Source organism: Phlebotomus papatasi, chromosome 2 (genome assembly GCF_024763615.1).
Source record: "Phlebotomus papatasi isolate M1 chromosome 2, Ppap_2.1, whole genome shotgun sequence".
NCBI classification, from domain to species: domain Eukaryota; kingdom Metazoa; phylum Arthropoda; class Insecta; order Diptera; family Psychodidae; genus Phlebotomus; species Phlebotomus papatasi.
Genome location: NC_077223.1, coordinates 15,587,361 through 15,611,985, shown reverse-complemented (window position 1 = coordinate 15,611,985; position 24,625 = coordinate 15,587,361). Strand labels below are relative to the sequence as shown.

Sequence of the window (24,625 nt, the reverse complement as noted above, 5' to 3'; positions counted from 1 at the left end):
GAAATTCGAGGAACGAGAAAGGTGGCCGAAATTGCAAGCTGGCCGGAATTTGGCACACTTACCCAATATAAATTAAAAACCTTTTTTCACTCCTCAAATGGTTATCTAGTAACAATAACCTGCTTTACAAATTTTAAAAACGCAGCGCTTTATTCAGTTTCTTTATGCATATCAACTCGTCAGAGTTACATTGAAATCTTTAGGTATATTCTTATCTATTGCTTTAGAATATGCTTAAAATTGCTTTAGAAAAATATGTGTCCGGGATTTGAATAATTTAAAATTTTTGGTACACTATGCCTAGTAAGATTTATTCCAATTATAAAGGGTAAACGAAGGTCATTTTATAAATTGAAGGTTATAATAGTAATTAAAAAGTGACAATCATTTAATTTTTCTTTTAAAATTATTTTACTTTATTTTGTGTCTTAGTGAGTCTTTAACTTTAAATTGGACTTTTGTCTCATAGAATCTTAAATACACTAATATCCTTCTAAGATAAAATAGTGTGTAAATAATCGATGTATAATCGTTGAGTATAGTAGGGGAAAGTACTCTCCCTTTGAACGTTCATGTCTTCGAATAATGTTAATTTTCTTTTATTTTTCCTAAGAGACTTACACATTTCTATTAACTATTATTAGCTTGTCATCAATTATTGATAATTATGTGACAATCATATGGAAATCTCTTAGGAAACGTAACAGAAATTCACATTATTCGAAGGCATGAACGTTCGAAGGGAGAGTACTTTTCCCTATTTGTCGTATTTGTAGATGTTCGCCCTCGTTGATTATAAACGGTTGAAACTTAGCTGCGGAACTACAACGGTCAATAGTAATCTTATACAGCGTATACAGCAAAATAATTATTCTAAACCTGCACAAATATATCGTAGTTAAGTAACTCGGATTTAGATTCTTAAATAATTTTATATTATTCGTACATGTATGTGCTGTATGTATCAACCAATTTATGGAATTGCGAATAGTGATAGGCGAGGAGAAATATCAATTCGCAGTAGCTGATTAATTCAGGCGCCAAGCAAATATTTATTTAGAACTTTATCAGTATACTGTATGGTGTATTTCGTCACAAATATTCAATTGTGCAAATATTTTGACGAAAACATTCGAAACATTATCTGAAGAATTCAATGCATATTTTTAACAAATAACTGAACTCAAATATAAAATTGATAAGTTGTTCTTCGGTGTTGAGAGTGTCACGACCTACCACAATGATGACACGGAAAGGGGAATATTTCGTATAAAGTAGAAGCGAATAAAGAATAATAATTTCCTCTTATGCATTCGGTTATTGAACTTCCGCATATAACATACATTTTCACTTTAGATCATAAAAATTATACATACATATCTTGTTGAATAAATCACTTGAAAACTTGTAGAAAAAAATTACCATTCTCAAGTTGACTCTAATTAATTATTCACCACTGTAAACAATGAGGCACCTGATAAAGAATTAATGAAAATAATGCATTTTATCGTTGTGCTTCCTCCTTTGAAAGTTAATTTCTCTTTTATTATCTGCGTCTGAACGTGTGTTTAGTTATGTTGGAAGTTCATGCAAACATTCAATTTCCCACGACAATTTAGAAAACTCTTTCTCTTCGTTCAGCTGCTTATTCCAACCATCACTTTACTAAGAATTATATTACCACACTATGTGCTGATTAGAATTTTTAGCATGCATTTTTCCGTGCATTATTATCACCATATTTACTGCATTCTCATTGTATATGTGGAAATTACCTGAGTTACCTCTCGACAAATAAAATTCATGCTCGTTTTATTACTATTCACATAAAAAGTGCTTTATTGTGCCAATTGTTATTTCACAGATTTTCTGTGCATTTCTTCAAAGAAGAAGATATGAATTGCAAACGAAAGCAATCATTATTCATATTTTGTAATAATTCACCATGATTGTGCAATATTTTTAATTTTCTTAAAATTACTGTGAATTTTAGTCATAGGCCCTTCGCATAAAGCTGTCTTCAGACTAGAGGTTTAGCCCACTTCCTGAACCCTATAGGTCACTTATCTTTAATAATGCAAGCCTAAGTTCAATTCTTTCAAAAAATCTTGATTGATAAGGAATTAGAGCAGTTAAGCCATATGGCTAAGTCTTAGGTCTGAAGCCCATATATAACGCTTCATGAAAAGTTCACCGTAAACAACGTAACAGTTTTTTTGAGGATCCATCTCTAAAAAAATCTTTTTATCCATTCACGCAAAGTGCATTTCAAAGGGACGAGATTTAAGATCAAACGTAATTAAATCTCTGTTTAACGTATTATTATTTTTTCTATATCTATACCTCCATTTGTTTCAATATTACTTTAAAAACAAAATAAACATTTTCTGTTACAACGCTTTCATTTCAAGGAGTGCAAAATTATGCTTTTTCAATTTTGACGACAGGTGCACATAGAAGCAGATTAAGAGTAAAAGGACCTTACTCAGAAGAGTCTTCTCCCTGTTTCACAAAAATGTGAGAGGAAATTCTTAAACTTCTAAATTTTATAATCAGTTCAAGAAATAATATTATTATTAAAACTTAAAACTTTGAATTTTTGGTCTCTACACACTGCAGAAATTTATGTCCATATTCAGCATTATTGGAAGAAATTTTATTTTAACACTTCTCCCTACACACACGAAAGAAAATATTCCAAGTATTGACGAAAACTTATAGTGTCTATAGATGCTATTAACATACTAAACCTACCAAGACCCGGTCAAATTGACCGGTTTAAAATTAACACATATTTGAACGGTACACAATGTCGCTATCAAACTTTATGAATTTCTTAAAATATGCATGTAATATATTTTTGAGTGTTTAAATTTTAATTTTTTGCTCTTTTCAAAGACAAATTTGTTGAATATCCTACCCAACCGCGGATTGTCACTTGATCTAAATACGACTACAAACGGTCGGTACGTTTAGTGTTAAGGTTTCTACACATTATTATGAAAAACTTATTTCAAAATACGGCTTTTTGAAGCAAATCGTCTTCGACTTACTTTAGGGCCTCTACACATTGGCAGCAATTTTCAATAAAAAATTGATTTTTTGGAAAGAAACTACCTGCAGTGCCGTATGTGAAACCTCAAAATTTTGTCAAGGAATTTACTTCAAAATGGTATATTTTTGTATTTTGAATATTTTACCGTAAATTTCTTTCATAATGTAGATACCAATTGTTTCTACACATTATGAGAATTTTATATCAAAATATAGATAATTTATGATACCATTCATTACATGCCATCATCTTGAATAATGTCATTTTTAAATCTTCTGCTTGTTTAATTGTTCACCAAATTCCTCCACTGAGAGAAAAAAATGAGGGTGCGATTAACATTTTTTCCTAATAACTTTAACACTTTTTAGGTGTAAAAATATATCAACATTTTTAATGTTAATTTTACATCTTTTTAAGGGTAAAATTAATATTAAAAAGGGTAACTTTAACCCCTAATACACCTAAAAAGGGTAATATTTACACCGATTTCGGATCAATATTGCAGGATAAAATAAACATGTCAGGAATGTTATTTTAACTTTTTCGGATTTCTCTCAGTCAGTGACACTCATGCATGTTCTCAAAACGAAGTTATTTGTGTGTTGTCTATAAGGTACAGAAATAATTGATACGTAAAGTATCATGAAGTTCAAAGAAGTCGAACATTATTGATTAAAATCTATAATAATGAACAATTGCTTCTACAGCGTTTTATTTGACATTTTGATAGCGTGTATTGAAATCACTGAATTGTATCACGATATTGTTGATACGAAACAGTTTGGATTTATCTTTTTATTATCAAAAAAGCATGCAATTGTAAAAACAGACTTTTAGAGCATTTTCTAAATTTCCTCGGCTTTGGCAAAGTTTTGAGAATATTTGTATGGTTTTTCGCGGGATAGAGAGAGAGAGAGAGAGAGAGATAGTAGGAAAATTGGGTAGGCAAAAGGACTGTAAAGTTGGCACAAAGTACGAATTATAGAAAGGATGTGGAAAAGTCGCGCCCAAAACTTCTGTGCCAAGTGCTCATCGAAAGAGCGGAAACTGCTAGAGAAAGTCATTTCCTCTGAAATTCGGCGTACGCATTTTCTCATCCCTCCTGTCTTAAGAGGACACCAAACCAGTGATTATGCAATATATGAACCGGGTTTGTGGGATTTCTGTTTAAAAGGCATATTTGCTAATGCCTTCGGGGAACCCCATCGAAATCAGTGGAGCCGGAAAATTTCCAGGAAAAATTGTTTTTCAGTGGCGGAATTTGAGCTGAAGGAGTTATAGAGACAATGCGTGGGCGATGACGTTGTCATTCTATAACACCGTATATTTATAGACACGATTTATTTACCAAAACACTGCAACCATTCGCAGAGATTTACGTAATTTAAGTATTCTGTTCACACCTCAAATTATTGATGTTTGAAGTGTAAATATGGACAAAAAACATTTTTTCCATCCTTCCAGAGATACCATTGAGATTGAGACTCAAGTGAAAATGTCACACGGAAATTAATAAGCGATTTATCGCTAAAATATAGATAATTTTGTGCAAAATTTATCATAACATCACTCACCAGATATTTCTATGTGCATTGGAGAAATAATTGGAGGATAAACACTAGATTTTGTGGTAGAATTTTCACAATTTTTCACACACTTTTCCGCACAACACACAAATAGAACGTCAAAAATTCACTGGAACTGTCACAAGATGGAGGGGTAAATTCCAGTGTTGCTTTTTAGTTTACAGATCGCTCTATAATAGCGCTAAAAGCACTGTTATGAGAACAGTTCAATTTTGAATATAACGGTCAAATTTTGCGTGATAAGCACGATATATCTCCTATAAGTTCTGCTAAAAAAATACCTGACGAACCGAAATAGCTAGAATATTTGAGCAATGTCAACCTCAGATCCTCCAGACCCCTGTATATACGAACTTCTCTACACGATTCTCTACATGAGTCTTGCACAGGACCCCTTGTACACGACTACACGACCCTCAGCATTCGACACCCTGTACACAGACCCTATCACATGTCCACCTACATATGTTCCCCTGCATACGACCCCTGTACTTGACCCCCTACTCGCGAGCAACTGTACCCGACCTCTTGTACACGACCCCCTGGCACACGATCCCGTGCATATGACCCCCTGTACACGAACCTCTTCACAGGACCCTCTGCGATTGATTGAATGAACACTACTACCTGGCACGTGTATTCCTCTAGAAAACCCCCAGCATAAGTTGCTCAGCATACGACCCTTGCACGGCTTGCACGTGACCCCCTATTGCGGCCACTGCGTACGATCCACTTCACGTGAATTCTTTCACGCAACCCTGTTCACGTGATTCACACACGATTATCTACGCATGAACACTTTTTTTTATAAACCCTCTCCACGTGACTCTCTGAACACGACCCCTACACACAATCCTCTGCAAACGACCCCTGCATATGACCCCCAGCACGTGGCGCAATATCAGTGGCGCAATAGGCAAGACCGTTGACTCTTGGACGGATCGATCCCCGGCTTGACTTACACTGTTGTGACTTGTGAGTTCGAGTCCCGTCCGATGCAAAGATCTGAATGTCCAGAAAACGACATTTTCACTGTAATATAACGTAATAAATATGTACCGCATCTACCCAAAATCTCCGGGAACATGGAAGGCTAAAACAGTTTTGGTAAGTATTTTGGTAAAAACGGTAAGTAAAAAATTCACTTTGTAAGTAAAACATCAAAATTGGTAAGTAAAAAGATCAATTTTGGTAAGTAAAAAATTAAGTTCGGTGAGTAAAAAGTTGGAATGGTAAGTAAAATTGTAAGTTTGGTGAGTAAAAAATCAAAATTGGTAAGTTAAAAACAGAAACTTGGTAAGTAAGAAAATCCAAAATGGTAAGTAAAAAATCAAAATAGGTAAGTAAAAAAATCAAATTGGCAAGTAAAGAAATCAAAAATGGTAAGTAAAAAAATCAAAAATAATAAGTAAAACAATGGTAAGTATTGAAATCAATTGTGGTAAGTAAAAAAACTCAAAAAAAAAGTAAGTAAAAAACCAAAAATGATACAAATGGTACAAGCGGTACAAGTATATTTTACAGTAGACTCTCGCTAATTCGGCTCTTTTAAGATCGGGGTACTTTTTAATTCGGGCGGCAGTTAAATTCGAAAAAAGTTTGTTGACATTTTTCAAGTTCGATTATGATTATCGAATGAAGTAAATATCCTTAAATTTACCATAGTTTGTCTTCGTTTTGATGTGATTTTGCATTATTAAGGGATTTTCATGAAATGAGCATGTAAACTTAATATGTGCATGAAGATGAACAAAAAAATCGTTGCAATTTAAAAAGTTTGTTTCCCGAATTTGTCCCTAATTCGGGTGATATTTCGGTCTCAAATGCCCGAATTTGAGAGAGTCTACTGTATAACTTTCGAAAAATTTCCCTTTTCCCAGGAAAATTGCTTTTGCCCCATAGTACAGGGTGAAACTAATAAAATTTCTAAAAACATAGAAAATTTCCCGAATAATTTCCGAAAACTTCAAATATTTTCCTTTGCCCCAATAAACGACACTGATAACTTCTCAAATTTTCCTTTGCCCCAAAGAGTGAAATTCATAAATTTACAAAACATAGAAAATTTCCCTTTGCCCCAAAGGACAGAACTAATCATTTCCCAAAACACGAAAATTTCCCTTTGCCCCAAGGGCAGAACTAAAAATACTCCAAAACATAGAAAATTTCCCTTTTCCCCAAAGGCAGAACTAATAATTTTTGAAAACATAGAAAATCTCTCTTATCTTCAAAGGGCAGAACTAATAATTTCCCAAAACTTAGGAAATTTCCCTTTTCCCCAAAGGCAGAACTAATAATTTTTGAAAACATAGAAAATCTCTCTTATCTTCAAAGGGCAGAACTAATAATTTCCCAAAACTTAGGAAATTTCCCTTTTCCCCAAAGGGCAGAACTTAACACAGAAAATTTCCCTTTGCCCCTACAGCCGATACTGATAAATTTACTACTTAATACTGATAAAATTTCAAAATATTTTAATTAATAATTATAGGGCAAGAATGCCAAATTTCGGCATAGTTGCATGAAAGGGCCAAGCGCCAAGGTCTCAAGTTTGAAATGTAATATGTTTAATACAAATTGAATATTTTGATTACTTTTTTATAAGGAGTGTTGCTTGGAACGTTTTAGACAGTTTATCGTCTTCATTCTCTCTAAAATCATTCTTATTACAATTTAAAGTATTCCGGCCACTTTCATTCTCATATTTCCTTGCCTTTCCGGAATTCTTCCAATGTCTTTTTCAGATCATCTTGTTCGTCGAAGCTACATTTTTTGTTATTTTTTTGCAGAGTATACAAAAATTAAAATTCATGGAAATTCGAGAAACAAAAAACGTGGCCGAAATTGCAAGCTGACCGGAATTTGGTACGCTTTCCCTACTTTACCTTAAATATCTTAATTGTTAGCAACCTTCAAATTTTTTTCAATTAGTGGATTAAGTAAGAAGTAAAAATATTTTTTTTGGCACTTCTATAATTTTATTTGTATTTTTAGACACAGATCATATATAATTCTTTGTTTGTTAGTACTTGCAGTATTGTCTTTTCAAATGTATCCATGATACATTTTACACCAAATACCAATAAAAGTTACCATTTTGTTTTATACAGATACATATTTTTGAATTATTATTTTTTTTCTTTGAATTAGTAATGAATTACAATTCCTGTTGTTCAATTCTTTTTTTTTTCTAAATACATATACTTACATTGGAAGACAATATTTTCTTTCACTTCTTGATTTTCTCATTGAAATATCACGAAAATTCTTTCTTAAAAAACTAAGCAAAAAAAGTGATATTGTTTTCAATTAAAATGACCATTATAACGATAATTGAGCAATTATCAATTCAAAAATGTCACATTTTATATTTTCTAACAATATTTTCTTTCGTTTTTCATCTGCGATCGCTTAAAATTGGTATTTAATTGCCATTATCAACCTTGTTATCAACCAATTGGAATGAAGTAATTCCTTTTGACTGAAATAATTTAATTCTAATGCCATAATTTTGCTTACATCATAAACAATCACTAGCTACTTTCATCAATATTTTCACATTTTTTCTGTTTATTTTTTTTCACTTTTCTTTAACAATTAATCTTAAATTGAAGGAAACTGTTTTACAATAATTTGTTCAGCATCAATATTATACATTTTCTTTATGTAATCAATAACATAACATTAGTAATACCTACTATTTTATATATTTTCTCTTTCAATCTTTTTTTTTTGTTGTATATATATAATTGAACATCTTTTGCACGGTTTTTGGAAGACTTTGATTATTTTTTTTCTCACGCAATATTTTGTATATAATATTTCTTATGTTGTAACTTTATTGTCATTATCATTTGATCAATGAATAATTAATTCTACTATTTAATTTATTGATTTCTAAATTTCGAAAATTAAATTTTTGCTTTCTGATTTATTTTCTTTTATAAGATATTGCCCTAATCTAAGAAATTTCATGTTAGAAATAGGACTTGAGATATTAAAATTATTCAACTGAGGTAAGCTAAAGCCATGGACTATTACCATAAATATAAAAAAAAAAGAAATATATTACCAACAAGTGGAAGACATGGATTAGGTTCTTGTTGTAAATATGTTTAAGAAATTGATATGGATTCGGTGAGATTTGGTATGTTCTCGCCCATTGGAGGATGACTTAGAAGGGTAGACCAATTTCGAATGCTTCAATTAGGGCATTGCCCGAATCGTAAATGCCAATTACAGTAAAGAGGACGCCTAGGAAGATAATGAAATAGTCATAGGCGATAGCACGCTGGTCCATCAGGTGACCCTTGAGTTTCAGGTGGAAGTAGCATGGCCAAATGAAGCTCAACATAGTTCCAGTGAAGCTGCCAATGAAGCCCATTAGTATTTGAAAATGAGGAATGAAACATGCCATGAGGATGGTAACCGTCACGACACCCACACGAAATGCTAGGCCCCAGACCTTCAGTTCTCCATCGAGAGCCCAAATTGTGGGAAATGGTGTCTTGGGCTTTCCACGAAAGAAATTGCGCTCGAGGAGTTCACATGCAGCATAGTAGGGTAGGGGATAGCTGAGAACGGCCTTGATGACCAGGAAGAAATTTACCAGCCCTTTGAATCCAGCTGAATGAAGGTTGTTCGTTATGACTTGCTGGGTATCGTTCTGAAAGGTCAGGAAGCAGATGTAGCCAAAGATGGACTTGAAGGCTGCTGCTGCAATGTGAGACCAATCGAGCATCCAGTTGAATTTGGACCTATCGATCATGTTACCCTCTAGGGTGGGCAGAAAGATCTGAGATGTGTATGAAAAGACAATGACACCGAGTGATATTGGAAAATTTTCCATGTCAATACTCCATTTGACCTTGCTCCAGCCCCAATCAGATATTTCGAGGAGGCAGTACCCCAAGATAATGGCATTGATCACGAGATGAGACATTGTGCACCAAAAACTTAGCAATGATACCATATGGAGAGATTTTAGAAAGCCAAGTGGTAACAGGAATATCCCCACAAGCATCATCCATGAGCGAGAATCGAGAGCACCCTCGGGAAATGAACCCGCCATTAGATCACCACATACAACCACATATAGAATGCAAGTCATTAGTAATTCTATAATCTGGGCTAGATTTACTGCTCTTGCACCGTACTTTGGTCCGAAGCACACCTTAGCAATTCCTACATAACTGTCCCGGACTCGAACAGGTTCACCGGTTTGCGGATCAGGCTCATACAGGCATTGAACGAGAATCTGAAAGAAGATACAAAGTGTTAGGGGCTACATAATTAAAGGCCAAAGTAACTTGTTTAAGGAAACCTTTCCCGTGTAGCAACAAATATGTGCAACGCCTATCATTGCTATTATGGCCCAGTATCCACCCCTGAGGACAGCAAAGGGAAGCGACACAATGAACATGCCTTGGATGGCGTTTGTAACATTCCAAGCGGCCTGGAATTCGTTAATCTTCACATCAGAACGTCCTTCGCCTTCGCATGCGAATGAACTCTCTGACGATCCACCAATACTGCCCTGCCGACCAAAACCGCCTTCCTGCTGGTAGCCTCCTTCGTAGTCACCGGTGAAGGAAGTGTCGGCTGTCTGAGTAAATGGATTGTAGCCACCACCACCACCTTCACCACTACCATTCTGGACGAAGTCTCGAGGATTTCCAAAAGGATTTAATTCATGTGTCTCCCCAACACCTAAAATCATCAAATTAAATCGTTTAATTTGAAATAAGCATTAGCGTGTGTGCCAAATTTCGGCATAGTTGCATGCAAACGTCAAAGTCTCAAGTTTGAAATGTAATATTTTAAATTCAAATTGATTTTTTTAAGGAGTGTTGCTTGGAACCTTGTAAAGAGTTTACCGTCTTTATTTACTCTATAATCATTCTTAATACATTTTAAAATGAATAAAAATATATACATAGCTTTGGTGCCCTATTTCGGCCACCTTCATTCTCATAGTTCCTTGCCCTTCGGGAATTCTTCCAATATCTTTTTCACGTCATCTCGTTTGTCGAAGCGACATTTTTTGTTATTATTTTGCATTGTATAATCTCTAGAGTACGTAAAATCTAAAAGTTCATGGAAATTCGAGGAAAAAAAAAGGTGGCCGAAATTGCAAGCTGGCCGGAATTTGGCACACTTACCCTACGTACCAATGGAATTCAATTTTGAGTATTTTGGTGCCGAATTGTTTTTCAAATTTATTAAGATTAAGTTCTCTGCATATCAATACGTTACCAATTATATGAAGAGAAATGTTCAATTACAACTGAGTATTTTAGTAGCGTTATACCTGGCACCTTGATTGAAAATGCATTTATTGAATTTTCTTTTTATAAGAACAATATGAAATGGGTTGGTTCCTTTCAATTTTGCATTAATTTGCGAAAGCCAAAATCCGAAATGTTCAAAATTCTGAAAACGAATAAAATTATATGTAGGATAATGACTAGAATGTGTAGAATAATTTTCCAATACGAAGAAGAAGAATTTCATTCTAAGAATTCTGGATTTTCGTTTTAGGGATTTTGGCTTTCGGGATTTTGACTTTCGGAATTTTGACCGGGACCCATTCAGATATTATGTTGTACTTTTCCTCCATTGAAGTATATCTTTTAATGAAAATAATACGTTTCTTGTTCTTTTGGTAACCAAATAGTTAAAAACCAAGCGCTATGCTATGCGACTGTAATAACCAGTTAAAGGATCCACTTTATACTTTATCGTAATAGAGAGGATAAGAATAAAATAATTTTAAGATTACTTATAAAAAATCCTGTTCGGCAGATTGGTTTTACATGCAAAACTATTTATATTAGTTAAAGACTGTTTAACCAAATGCGTTTGTCCGTTTGCGATTAATAAACCAAATATTTAGAGATAATGAATTCGGACAATTCGGATCTTCGGTTACCCTCTTGTGAACTAGCATTGTTTACATATACATATAGTATTACTAGTAACTGTGATTTATTCAATTTCTCATTATATAGTGATTAATATTCGATAAATTAAAATTTTATTCTTTTTTTTTAATTCTATTTCTGTACAATGAGTTAATTCTAGTTTTCAATTAAAAAAAAGAAATTGCTTAACCCTTTAAGGACGAGTGGGACACCGGTATCCCAAAAACAAGAACCATTTTTTTCTGACTATAAGGCAAAATAACTTTCTATAGTTAAAAAAAATCGGTTTTGTTTTTGGGACACCATTGTCCCACTTGTCCTTAAAGAGTTAAGCCTCCGACACATCTTTTAGTCTAAATCAGGCCTGAGCTAAAAGAAAAGCCGAAATGAATTTGGTGGTGCCTGTTGGTATTCTTCCAAATGCCGCGAAAATTCACGTAGAGAAAATGAGAGGTTTTTTAATGTGAAAATTGTTTAATTCCTTAGAGTTAAGTCATTTTCACAAGAAAATCCATTTAATAATTTAGTTGAATACAGTTATTTGGATTAATTGTGAATAATTGTCGATATTACAACAAAAACATTGCGATGAAATTTTGAGCTGGAAGACTCATATTCTTTTTAGCTGTCCCAAAATTCAGGATAGGTATGAGAAAAACCCTTTTGTACAACACTATTTTGGTTAATAAGGAATGCAAAAGTACATATTACAAGAAGGGACACGACTTGCTAATAAGGATAAAATAAAGAAGAAAATATTTTGTCACATTTCAGATTTTTTGCAACCACAGTGTCGTCAGACGTTTGTCAAGTGAGTTATTTGTGTCTCTATCTCTCTCTCACAGTTGAATTGCGCGGGATTTAAGAACTTTCCATTTGAAGTGATATTTGCATTTAATTTCTTTGTATTTCTGCAAGATTCAAGTCAAAGGGTGTGTAGTGAACAGCTATCCGTCTTTCCGACAAAGATATCAAGAAGACAATGTCTTTCTATATGAATTTTTATGTCTGTTTATGTCTTTTTGGCGCAAAATATTTATCATGGCACCGTGAATGATTAGTGTTACCAGTATGGCTATCTGTAATTAATTGCCATTAAAATTATCAACACAAAATTTCCGATATTACATGACTTTTAACGAGCACAGATCTGGTCTAAATGCACGAAATTTCACGAAGTCTAAATCCATTTCTCTTTCTTTCTAGTAATTAATTTTAAACTTTATGGCAATGGCGGCAATGGCACACATTTAAACTCAGAAAAATTTCATGAAATCAAAATTCAGATTTCTTTTTTCCTCAAATGTTTTGTATAGTAATATGAATATATTTATCTCATTCTTCCGTACTATTCTTCTTCTTTTAAACATCATAACAAATTTAATTTAGTTCGATCGAATTTTTAGTTAAATACCTAAATCATTTATAAAAATAAGTCTAATTTATATAATTAACATCTAAGATTATTTCAGGTAAAACTCTTTACTTTACGTTTGTCAAAATTTGCATGATTATTTCACTAATAGTGATGCCTATGACACAGCTTTTAGATAAGGACAATTTCGTGAAATCGAAATTCACATTTTTTCTTACTCAATCGTTTTGTATATGTCTCTTCCATTCTTTCCTCCCGTCACATTCATCATGAGATCGTTAAGACAAATAATTCATTTTATTTTGTTGCAAGTTATTTTCTTTATTTGCAGCGCGGGCAGTATTTTGATAAAAATCAAATTTAAAATTCAAAGTAATAATTTTTTTAAATCGTGAAATCGGAAAAGGAAAAATTGAAAAGATAAGAACCATTCTTGATGGCAATTTAGTTTGGATTTAATGATTTCTGCTAAATTTTGCGTTAACTCACTACATTGAAAATTTTATAAATAATTTAAAATTTTGAAAAGACCAAAATTATTTTTACTGTAGCTAATCTACTAATCTACTGACTAATCATGTTTAGTTTTCAGTAAACATATTCTTGTTTCAGATTAGTGGAATTATTTTTTGTACCCTACGTATTCTTTTTTCTAAATATTTAACCTGAGTTCTTAAAACAATATTATGGATACTTTTTGCATTTTATTGCAATTTTAAGCCTGCCTGTTATATGATGGCAAGAAGTAATTTATTTAAATATTTTACTTATAAAAGAAGATAGGTTATAGGTTCTGTAAAAACTTTTCAAATCGAGAAAGAACCTTTTTCCAGATTTATTGATTTTCGCGGAACCTTTTCAAAGCTTTATGTGGCACCTTTTTAAATGTTCTAAAGTTTAAATAAACAATTCTTAGACAGTGCCATGATTTTTTCGCATGATTGGCCCTTGCATGCGGTGATGTGCAACAGTCAAATATTAAACAATTGGCAAAATCCTTTTCATACTCTACACCCGTCACAATTAAAGCAGCTTTTTACCTTCACTATCTGCAAAACGAACACTCTGTGGTCGTGCTGGAATGGGCGGAGGGGCTCCTCCGTGGATTCCTCCTTGAGATGGCTCCTGGTAGTCTGCTCTCTTTCCAGCATCCGGCATCGTTTGGCGCGCCGTCTGCATCGCCACGTTAAGGACATTCTTCAATGGCGGAAGTGGTACGGAGCGCAATTGATTAAGGAACGACATCCTTATTGATTTTTGGTGCTTGCTTTCGGTACCAGAAAAAAAGCTTGTGCTTTCGTCGCTTCAACCAGTCCAAAAGGATGGTCCTGAACTTTTCTTGTTGAGTTATATTACCTCAGAGGGTAATGGTCGAATAATGGAAGACTTTTTCGTGATTTTACGTAAAAGACATTATCACATTTTTTCACATGAAAGGTTAGATATTCGCCATTGAGATGCTATATCACTCTTGGGGATGATGTCAAATATCCTTATGTAACACGGAAGACAGGAATGGAATTTACACTTTCAACATTCTTTTTATACAATTTTTTTCACACTATATTAACTGCCCTTAGAATTAATCTCGAGTGTGTGTGGAAGAATTTTCTTTTATTTTATCACTACTAAACTTTTATTGCTACAGCAACCATTTTTAAGGAAAATCTGATAATTTCTAAAACACTTTTTGAAAACAATGAAGAACAAGTCCTTAGTCAAGGTGATTCAAATAAATTTACACTGAAAGACTTTGATTAGTCTTACAAGAAAATAAAAATAAAACTAAAATGTTCACTCCTTTTCTATTGATTTTACTTAATGGAAATTTTCTTTCCAAATATTATTTATACATAGGAATAAATTAGGTTCTTGTGGATATGAATAAATGTTGAAGGAATGCTGTAAAATCACAAAATTTCACCATTGATTTTCCCAATAGAATATATCTGATTTTGTATCACATTGGACAAAAAAAAAGAAATGGGTCACAATATTCCAGAGAAAAAGTATTCGTGATAATTCCGAAAAGAAAAGATGAAATTCTCCAATTTAGAAATTGCTCACAAGAATCCCAACACTTTCTATGTATAATTTCTCCTTTTTTTTGGTGATAAAATGATACTTTGAAAAAGGAAAAGGTGCTGCAAAACTAAATTCTCACACACGACTGAGAAAAGCTCCACAGGACGATGTCGGAGCCTTTGGACGAATTTTCCACTTCCATTGTAGAACTTTCACGCATGGGAATTCCTCTACGAATATGCGCAAAGAACACGCCACACTTGTGCTCATTTATCCATCATCATCCCTAGCACGCGATGCAAATTCCTGTTATTACCCTTCAATCCTTAATCACATCTCATTTGGAGGTCAAAGTGCAGATACTCTAACGTGTTCATTAGCTCAACACCTGAGTTTGATTTTCTTTTTGATTTACAATTTTATCCTCATGAAAAAATATTAGATAAAAGTTGTATCTTCGTCATTTATCTTTACCTTCTGTTGTCTCTTGTGGAAGGAGGTCTCATAGACTTTCGAATTACAGAACTAAAGTTGGTTGAATATATTTTAGAATTATTAACAAACGTTCGAGATAGAATAATACAATTAAAACTGAGAGCTGAACGCCTCTTTAATCTGACCAAAACACCTGCCTTATCCTGTCACCTTACTAAAAGCTTCCTTACATTTAATTCTGAGGAAATGCCGTTAAAAGTCGTATTTTTGAAGTAATTTTGAGATGCCCCTTACAAGAGTATTTCCATAACCAATTTTTGAAACATATTTTTTGTTTCCTTAAGAACAATCTAATTTATTAAACAAAATGAGGGGTAATATACACAAAAAAAATGATTTTTTTGTATGAAATTCCTTCCATAATACAAATTTTATTTACTTTTTTCAAAAATATTTCGTTGAAGTACGACTTTAATTCATATCACAATACATTTTGTTCTTTTGATTTGTGTTGAATCTATTCTGAGTAATCGTGACTAATGGAAAGTAGGGAAAACTAGGGCACCACCAAACACGGGGTACCATCAAACACTAATTTTTATTTCTAAATTACTTGGTCCAAGGGATGAATAAGTGGCTCTCACAGAGTGAATCGTGAGCGGCAATTGGCAAAATTGTACCGATCTGATTGGCATAATTTTGCTAAGAAATCGATAGATAGGCACTTTTTGTCTAGAAATCGACAGATCGTCATGTTGAATGCGCCATGTTCATTCGCAAACATCGGCAGATCGGCACAATTTTAGCGAAAAATCGGCGGATTTTAGTGTCAGTTGGCTCTTATGAAGTATAGCGTTCATTTAAACTTGTCCAACATCATAAATTTCCTGCAGATAAATCCAGTGGTACATTTTAATGTACTATACTGGAAACACTAATCTTGTAAACTTTCTTGCGGCAGACTGGCAAGATATCGATAGATCAGCACTCGAGTGAACCGTGAGCTGCACAGTTATCTACCCCTTGACTTGGTCTATCTGGAGCATTTCTTCAGTGGACAAGCATCCCTAAAATGCCTATAAATTTCCATAGGTCTTGTCCTCAGAAGTCAAAAATCTGATGAAAAATCGCAGTGTTTGGTGCTACCCTGTGTTTGGTGGTGCCCCAGTTTCCCCTAAGTTTTATTTTTAAAGATCTCTCTGAAAATCAGGCACAAATGGCTGAATTTTTAAATTTTTAATGCTCGAACTCCACAGAGAAAGTAGTATATTTATTTTTTTTAAATTTTTTCACCCCCTCCTAAAATTTATACCATCCACACCCTCGGAACCACTTTTCTCAACATCTTCGTGATTCAGACGATTACTGAGAAATAAAGTCATACTGTTTGTCCGTCTATTACCACACCTAAGGCCCAAATGGATAGAGATGAGACTTGGGACCTTCGGAAGACCTCCAATAAATCCATCCTGGAACCATTAATATAACCCAATGTGTCTTCATTTTCCTCCACCAAACCACGTTATTCTTGGGATTGCTAGAAAACGCGTAGTGCGATATTTTTCATTTCGTCCTTAAGTGAAAAAAACGTTGAATCATAGGTATATCAAGGTTGAAAATTAAAAAGGCTCTAGAGAGCGTATTTCTCAACCGGATGGTGTCATATTTGAGCTTGTTGGAAAGGTTTTGGAATTCCTGACAACCTCAAACTGATTCCACACTGAAAAAACTGATCGGTTATGAATCGGTAATGAAGTGATTAGGATATTTTTATTATAAATATTATATATGCTATGCCTTTGTCTTCGTGATCCATCGTAATCCCTTCAATGAGATTTTGTATTAGATTTAATTTTAATTTTAAATGTTGATACGGGTCTCAGACTACACGTTTAGTCCAATTCCCGAATGACCCGATTGCATCCTAAGTAAAAAGTAATTTCAGCAATCTTTCAAAATCTTAAGGATCAGTTACTATCTAAACTTACGAGTATGTTAAAATTCTCGAAAATATTGCTTGATAAGAAGTTAGAGCAGTTAAGGTTAAGCCATATGGCTCGACTGTATTGAAGTTGTGTTTTTTTCGCCTTTAAAATATATAGGGGAATGTAGGTATGGTTCGCACAGCGTGAACCTTTAATTTTCTCTTTGTTTGCAAAAAGCTAACTTACCATTTCTCATCACGTTTCATGAGCTTAATGAAGACCTATCTTATGGCTAAAAAATGACGAGATATAGCTCTTTGCACACAAAGAGAAAATTTGCGTTGTTTGAAGTTTCACTCTGTGCGAACCATGCCAACATTCTCCTAATAATAAAAATTAGCCGAATTAGAGAAGAGAATTCTACGACGGTTTTTTTTTGCCCCGTGAGGAGGGATGATTCCGGAGTCTATACAATCATGAGGTGTATGATCGCTACCGAAAGGTAACTGTCGTCAGGCAAATACGCCTCAATAGACTCCGGTGGGCCGGTCATCTGGTTCGTAAGGATGAGGACGACCCAGTCTGGAAAGTCTTTAGGGGCAGACTATGCTTTGAAGAAACGAGACCGACCCAGCCTCCGATGGGCGACATATTTGCATTGACCTTAAAACGGAAGCTATCAGGACCGCTGCAAATTATTACATTGAAGGAAAAAGCTTTCATTCATTGTAAAATTTATTTTAATAATATTGTTACATATCACACTTGCAGTGTGTTCAGTTTATAACATAAGGTGTTAGTTATTAACCTAAAAGTTCAATAAAAAGATTTCGTTTTATAATAATGTATAGGTATTTGTGTATATTAAGGGATGCAATATAACTTTTCAGATTAAAGGTTTATACTCGCACATCTCAACGTGATCATTCCCATATTCGCACTCAGTAGGCTTCTTCAGGCAAAGAGGGCTAATAATTTTTACGAAAACAATAGAATGAGAAGTTGTTAGTTAAAACAAATTGTATCTTTTTTTTATAAGATGAGCGGAATAGAATTGTCTACTATCTCTACTGCTCCTCCAAGTCAAACTCCTTTTCCCAACTCTCGTCTGAATTCGAAGAAGCGTCCTCCTTGGGAAAGTGATTTTTCTCCACATTCAATTTATCATTTGCCTTATCTGAAGAACTACTGGTGGTATCCGTGGTAGCTTTCTGTGGCTGTTTCTTATTCTCTGGCGTACCCGCTTTCTTGTTACCTGAAGTCTTTGGTGACACCGTTGCTTTCTGAGATGTCGTCTTCTGAGGTGTTACCTTTTGTCCTTTGGCCGGTGTCGTGGATGTTTTCGCTGCAGGAGTTTTTGATTTATTTTCATTTTTATTATTTTGGGACTTAGACTTTCCTTCGATCAGGGACTTCCTTTTTTCGCGTTCTTGTATTTCAGCCTCGTATTCTGCCAAGAGACGAGCTTGCTCTTCTTCAGACAACTCAACATCACATTCAAATTCTTCATTTTCCCATTTGAGGTCCTCCTTGAGCACAATACCAGATTCAGGAGATGGCTTGTTTTCTGCAATTACATTTAAATACTTTACAATTGATCCTGAAAAATCTAAATTATCTCTATTTACGGTTTACCAGGAATTTGGTCAATTTCTGACGACTTCTTCGGTTGTTCCGTTTGAATAACCGTGATATCGGGTGAGACAGTATCTTCAGTGGTCTGTTCTTGTTTTGCACGTCGCTCGGCCTTCTCGGCATTGGCCAGGGCATCTTCAAGGAGAGCTCGTCGGAAGAGATATCGCTTCCAAAATTCCATATGTGGTACACTGTCAGGCACTAAGGAAAGATACTTTTCGTTAAGAATTTGACTACTAGTCAAATGCTTTGCCAATCGCTGTTCTGTAAATTGATCTTGTTCCACAACTTGAAGCCATCTCTGGTACTTCTCTACCAGATCATCACTCGGTTCAGTCACATATGTGTCCTCATTGGCTTGCAATTCTGCTAAATGCTTCTGGAATCCTGTGAGTGTCACGGTGCCGTTGTTAGTTATCAATACAGCTTCAGTTTCATCATCTTCAATACTGGGAATTAGGACTTCAGAGACTTGACCTTTAAAAAAAGAAAAATTTCCCATTGCAAAGTGTACGTTATCTAAAATAATTTTCATATCTTTAAGTAGCCTGAGGCGTTCTGGATAAGCAATTTATTACAACTGATTTATCAGCAGAGCTTTTTAACGACAATAATTGCTGTGTTTTATTATTTGTCGATTAGCACTTCACTTAGTACTTGTGAAGCATGTAAGTATTCTTTCCTTACAGAGAGCGAAATCTAAACATTTTATCGTTTCTTGTGACACCGCAGGTAACTTATGTCCAGGAATTCGAATCAACCTGGCCAGGAAAACCACGAGGAATTCGGGGAACTAATAACGCATAACCCATACATCCTTTCAGGGAACTAACGGGAAGCTTGGGGAGCTTATGTACATTTTAGGGAATCAGAGACCCGAGCACCCAAGTCAAGTGGTCGGGCACACATTCTAGGTCACCAAGAATTTTTCTGGCGTTAAACATGTTTGAATTTCATCCAAGGAGCTTCACTGGTCTTAATTCTACTGAGCATAAGACGACAGTCCCATCCTTGAAAAAATAATAGATGTACCGAAAATCTCGTTTTCGAGAAAGCCTAGTTCCTCCATGTAACGTTGTGCCACCATTATCATTATTACGAATTCGAGCCACTCTAATTGGTTATGAGTTACCACGGATACGGGTGACACTGCAGCCTCTTCCACAATTCGCAAGCTTTGCTTTAATTTTATGACTAAAGGATGGTCCAGTACAATTGCACTTGAGAATGTTCTAAAGATCATACTTAAGTGCTAGAGTTAAAGAAAAGCTCACAAAAAGCAAGGATGCAAAGTCACCCTCTGATTGAATGCAAAATCACCCGCATACCTACACTGAGAGAAATACGAAAAAGTTAAAATAACATTCCTGAAATGTTAATTTTACCCTGGAGTATTGATCCGAAATCGGTGTAAATATTACCCTTTTTAGGTGTATTGCGGTTAAAGTTACCCTTTTTCATGTTAATTTTACCCTTAAAAAGTGTAAAATTAACATAAAAAATGTTGACACCTAAAAAGTGTTAAAGTTATGAGGAAAAAAAAGTTAATACTCGTTGGAATACCGTAGATGCGGGGATCTCAGTGGCGTAATAGGCAAGACAGTTGGGTTTTGGGCGGATCAGCTCTCTGACTCGACTCTCAAAGTTGTGAGTTGTGAGTTTGAGTTTCGCCCGGTGCAAGCAACTACATGTCAGAAGAAGACATTTTAAGTTTAAGTTTAAGTTTATTGAAAAACCACGAAATAGGCTACAATCCTCTTACAATTGCGTGGCAGGGAAAAATAAAAGAAAAAAAAAGAATGTGAGGAAAAAATGTGTCAATATTAAATTTGAGGAAGAGATGATGAAGAAAGCAAAAATATTAGAGAAACCCAGCCTGGAAATGCCTTTGAATTCCCAAGCGAGAGTCACGAGCCTCACGGGGAAGTGCGTTGTACAAAGCTACTCCTTTAACAAAAAGAGTGCGGTAAAAGGTTTCCCGCTCTGCTTTAGGCACAATGAATCCCTGAACCCTGGCCGAACCCCCCCTCGTCAAGAGAGAGGCCAAGTATTCCGGAGTTCCAGTCGAGACGAGACGATTAAGAAAGACAAGGGCACGCATTTGAAGGAAGGATAGTAGGTTGCATCCTAGAAAAACGTTCCTATGCGGACTAATGTGATCACGGGGGCCTAGAGCGTAGATATACCTTACACAGGCTACTGTCAAACGATGCATCGTCTCACCATCTGCTAAAAAAAGAGCTTAGCTCCATATGAGAAAATGGGTTGAAGTAGCGCTCGTGAGAGGAGCAGGCGTGTGTCATAAGGTGTGATGTCCCGGTAGCGTCGGAGGGTGTACAAAGAGTAGTTAATTTTTCGACAAATTGAGGTTGCATGATCAGACCAAGATAAAGTTTTGTTAAAAACTATACCAAGGTTTTTCACCTGATCTGCATACGGAATAATTTCTCCATGTAGGAAAAGGGGAAATGAAGGAAAGTTTAATGATCTTTTGGAAATTATGAGGGCCTGCGACTTATTTGGATTTAGGAGAAGTGAAGAAAAATTTTCACTGTGATACAACGTAATAAAGCACCGCCTTTGCCCAAAAAATTCTGGGAGCGTGGAAGAAGCATCCACATCACGGAGAAGGCGCTCCTGGGCGGTCTGCTCATGGTCTTAGGAGATTTTTCCATCACGGAATACAAAAGCAATATAACATGATTACATTGTAACAAAATATTCCGATAGGATTAACAATAACCGTAGATACTGTTCCTAAGGTTTTCTTTAATTCGAATACTTAAAGATAAACTTCACCACACTTATCTACCATTTTAGATCAGTAAAGACCATTCTTGAAAATTGGAACAAATAAAAGCTTACGAACAGCAGTCTGAAAAATTCATTCCCGCAGGACAAAGTCATCCGTATTTTACTGTACCCCACTGTAACAAATCAATCACTCTAAGGTCTAAGGTATGGAGCCCATGGAACGGGTCAACTTTTAGTATTGCTGCAAACCTGCTTTAAGGCATGCCCTGCCTAGGGGATGCTGCACGGCGCTCTTTAGGGGTTGAGTACCGTGCCTTATTGAATTTTGCAGTTACCTCTATAATTCATGTGAGCAACTTATACTCAAAATAAAGTAAGTCGAGTACTTGTACTTTCATGGTTAAGTTTGAGCTTGGGTATATCATCCGCGTTTGAGTAAGCGAGAGAGTTGCTGCAGCTATCCTGCTTGCCCAATTGGCTCTCCACTCTAGAGCGCGAATTCCCTCCTCTATGCGCTTTTTGGCTGCACGAGATTCCCGTGAATTAATTTCTGTCAGTGAGAAGTAAATAAAGTGTTGTTGAGTTTATCTCCTGGCCTTTGTTTTTCCTCCCTGTCGTCGTGGTCTCTGGTCAAATCCGCAACAGTATATTAGAGCTTGATCTAACAACCATAACAGTGTATTGGCCTCCCCAGCAACGAAAATGATTCGCGGTTGAATATAGGCTATGACGGTGGCGGCCTCCTAATTTGTTCGCAGCGCGGTGGCCACCATGATAAACTTCTTCTAGTTCAGAGCGGTGGCCACCGCTCCAGCGCCACTGAATGTGCATTGACTAGTAGTCACAAAGGGTCACGCTATGTTAAATTCCCATAAGGTGACTGGTAGTTGTTCAGGTATTCTTGTACTGTGGTACCAACCGCGAACTTTCGTTGCTGGGTCGTATTGGTACTTGGTACATCCCACGGTGGTGGGTTTTCGACCAAACAACAGAGGTTATGTTGGTCAATTTCCCGCTACCTCTAGGATGAACCACTTAAGATGAACCACGAACAGGAGCAATTCTATGGACAGTCCGACATTGCAGTCTTCATCCGGGCGAATCAACTGAGCTGGATTGGTCATGTGCACCGAATGTCAAATAATCGAATGCTCAAGACCGGCCTCATATTTAAATACACATTTAAATACAGGAGCCATATTTAAATACATTGACAGCTTTTTAGCCACTGATGAAGGCGCGTTGTAGCGTCGAAAGCTTTGGCAAAAATATTTGTGTTTTCCTGTTCTGAAAGGATAACCACCCCTGACGCACCCGGAGGGAGTTTATCTCCTTGATTCTCAAGATACATGGACAGCGTTTCCATGATCGTTTTCGTGCCTTATGCCCTAGACACACTTAAGACTTAAGCCGAGAGACGACTTAGTGGAAAATTATGGAAATATAGTTTAATCATTATTTCGAATAAAATTACGCAAGGCCGTCTCTCGGGTAATCCTCAGGTCTGTCGAGGCCCTTAGATTAAGCAATCGAAATTGTTAGCACCTTAAGCCTCGGAATACCGAGTCCACCATCCCTATTCCCACAGTACAACAAAAAGAAAGCTCATTAGGCTGCCAATAAAAACAAATGAAAAATAAACACATTTTCGTTTTTCGTTCAACTTACCCAAGAATGAACTCAAACTTTTCTTCACTGTGTTGGCTGTAGAATCAGGTTCGTCGAGCTGTAATGGAATTTAGTTAAATTAAATTCATAAAATTATTACTATATGTATCTATATCTTTGAAAAATATTGTAGGGAAAAAGAATTTTATCAAATATTTAGGAATGTTATTCATTTCGTTGAAATCATCTTGAAATTGAACTGCGATACATTTTCCGTTATTTAAAAGAATTTTCACATAAAAGTGAGAAAACGTGAGAAAGCAGCACTCAATGGAATAATTGATTATACCTTCAGTGTTCCAGCAATTGCTGCACCAGCATTGGATGCTTCAGTGCGAACAGCTGTCGATAGTTCATCCAGATCCTTTTTTACAGCCTCCAAAACAGATGCACTCTGTAAAATAATTCATAGATTATTACTAAGTACTCAAAACATAATTTAGAGCAAAGATGGTGACATACCTTGGATTTCGCTGTGTCAATAAAGGAGCCCCACCAGCTGCTTCCGGATGGGCTTTCCTCAGTTCTGCAAGAAATTTCATTAAATCATTTGCTTCAATTCGGGTGCAATTGGAGGAGAGTAATAAATTTAGAGAAAGAATAACACATACAAAAAAAAAACAATAAACAGAAAAAAGAAATCGTGATAACGTTGACATTTCTTGTGAAACATAATGCGCAATTTCCCAATGTTTCACTTACCTTTCTGCCATCTCCATTCTGTTAAATGGATTAATATTTTACTCTGTGGATGATAACACTATTCAAATTAAGAATGTAGTCCAAAATCAACACTAATTTGCATCGTTCTTTTTTAGAAGAAAGGAACAATCTCTACCAATCAGAAATTTGACTTACTGAAACTTTGTCATATTTCAAATAAAATGTTATTACACTGTAAACTTGGATATGATACAAAATACATAATGTAATACACATAAAGTCTCTCTTAATCATCTTATTTATTTATTTATTTTTTAATTTTTAGGAAGAACGGTAAAAGATTTTCACCTGGCCTTCACAGAATTAAAAAAAAAATTAAAAATCTCTTGAAGTTCATGCTATCAAAGTTGAAACCAAAACCTTTAAATGGTTTTGGTGTTAGAAATTGAACTGTTTTTTTTTACAATTAGGGCAAGTGTGCCAAATTTCGGCATAGTTGCATGCAACCGCCAAAGTCTCAAGTTTGAAATGTATTATTTTTAATAGAAATTGATTTTTTTGTTTCTTTTTAATAAGGAGTG

General features: G+C 35.2%; 3 protein-coding genes across 9 annotated transcripts in view; all 3 read right to left on the bottom strand.

The window, feature by feature from the left end:
• The window catches only part of LOC129802763 (focal adhesion kinase 1), a 67,119-nt gene extending 62,358 nt beyond the window's left edge, over positions 1-4,761 (bottom strand). The window contains exon 1 of the mRNA XM_055848839.1: positions 4,630-4,761. The gene's annotated coding sequence lies outside the window, so the exon portion shown is untranslated. The remainder of the gene's footprint in view (positions 1-4,629) is intronic.
• Positions 4,762-8,448: 3,687 nt separating this feature from the next.
• Positions 8,449-15,166, bottom strand: LOC129802762 (vesicular inhibitory amino acid transporter). 7 transcript variants are annotated; one of them, XM_055848836.1, is made up of 4 exons: positions 15,007-15,166; positions 13,980-14,841; positions 9,965-10,350; positions 8,449-9,898 (listed from the first exon to the last, which is right to left on the bottom strand). In XM_055848836.1, exons 2-4 carry the CDS (start codon positions 14,182-14,184, stop codon positions 8,816-8,818), a joined length of 1,674 nt encoding a protein of 557 aa, XP_055704811.1. In that variant the 5' UTR covers positions 14,185-14,841; positions 15,007-15,166; the 3' UTR covers positions 8,449-8,815. The 7 variants fall into 7 exon arrangements, with proteins under 7 accessions (XP_055704811.1, XP_055704812.1, XP_055704813.1 ...); XM_055848837.1 differs by having other exon boundaries at positions 13,980-14,756; XM_055848838.1 differs by having other exon boundaries at positions 13,980-14,701; positions 15,065-15,166.
• Positions 15,167-18,046: 2,880 nt separating this feature from the next.
• Positions 18,047-24,275, bottom strand: LOC129802761 (BSD domain-containing protein 1-A-like). The gene is made up of 6 exons (XM_055848831.1): positions 24,084-24,275; positions 23,844-23,907; positions 23,671-23,775; positions 23,382-23,439; positions 18,960-19,436; positions 18,047-18,891 (listed from the first exon to the last, which is right to left on the bottom strand). The coding sequence occupies exons 1-6, from the start codon at positions 24,098-24,100 to the stop codon at positions 18,392-18,394; spliced, it is 1,221 nt and encodes a 406-aa protein (XP_055704806.1). The 5' UTR covers positions 24,101-24,275; the 3' UTR covers positions 18,047-18,391.
• Between the last annotated feature and the right edge of the window lie 350 nt (positions 24,276-24,625).

Excerpts from the sequence above, each read along its gene's own strand:
- LOC129802761 (XM_055848831.1), bottom strand. Across the intron at positions 23,440-23,670 it reads CAATTGCTGGAACACTGAAG|CTCGACGAACCTGATTCTAC; the intron begins GTATAATCAATT and ends ATTCCATTACAG. Across the intron at positions 18,892-18,959 it reads AGAAATTGACCAAATTCCTG|AAAACAAGCCATCTCCTGAA; the intron begins GTAAACCGTAAA and ends ATGTAATTGCAG.
- LOC129802762 (XM_055848836.1), bottom strand. The coding sequence starts at position 14,184 with ATGTCGTTCCTTAATCAATTGCGCTCCGTACCACTTCCGCCATTGAAG. Across the intron at positions 10,351-13,979 it reads TCGTTTTGCAGATAGTGAAG|GTGTTGGGGAGACACATGAA; the intron begins GTAAAAAGCTGC and ends TGATGATTTTAG. Across the intron at positions 9,899-9,964 it reads TTTGTTGCTACACGGGAAAG|ATTCTCGTTCAATGCCTGTA; the intron begins GTTTCCTTAAAC and ends ATCTTCTTTCAG.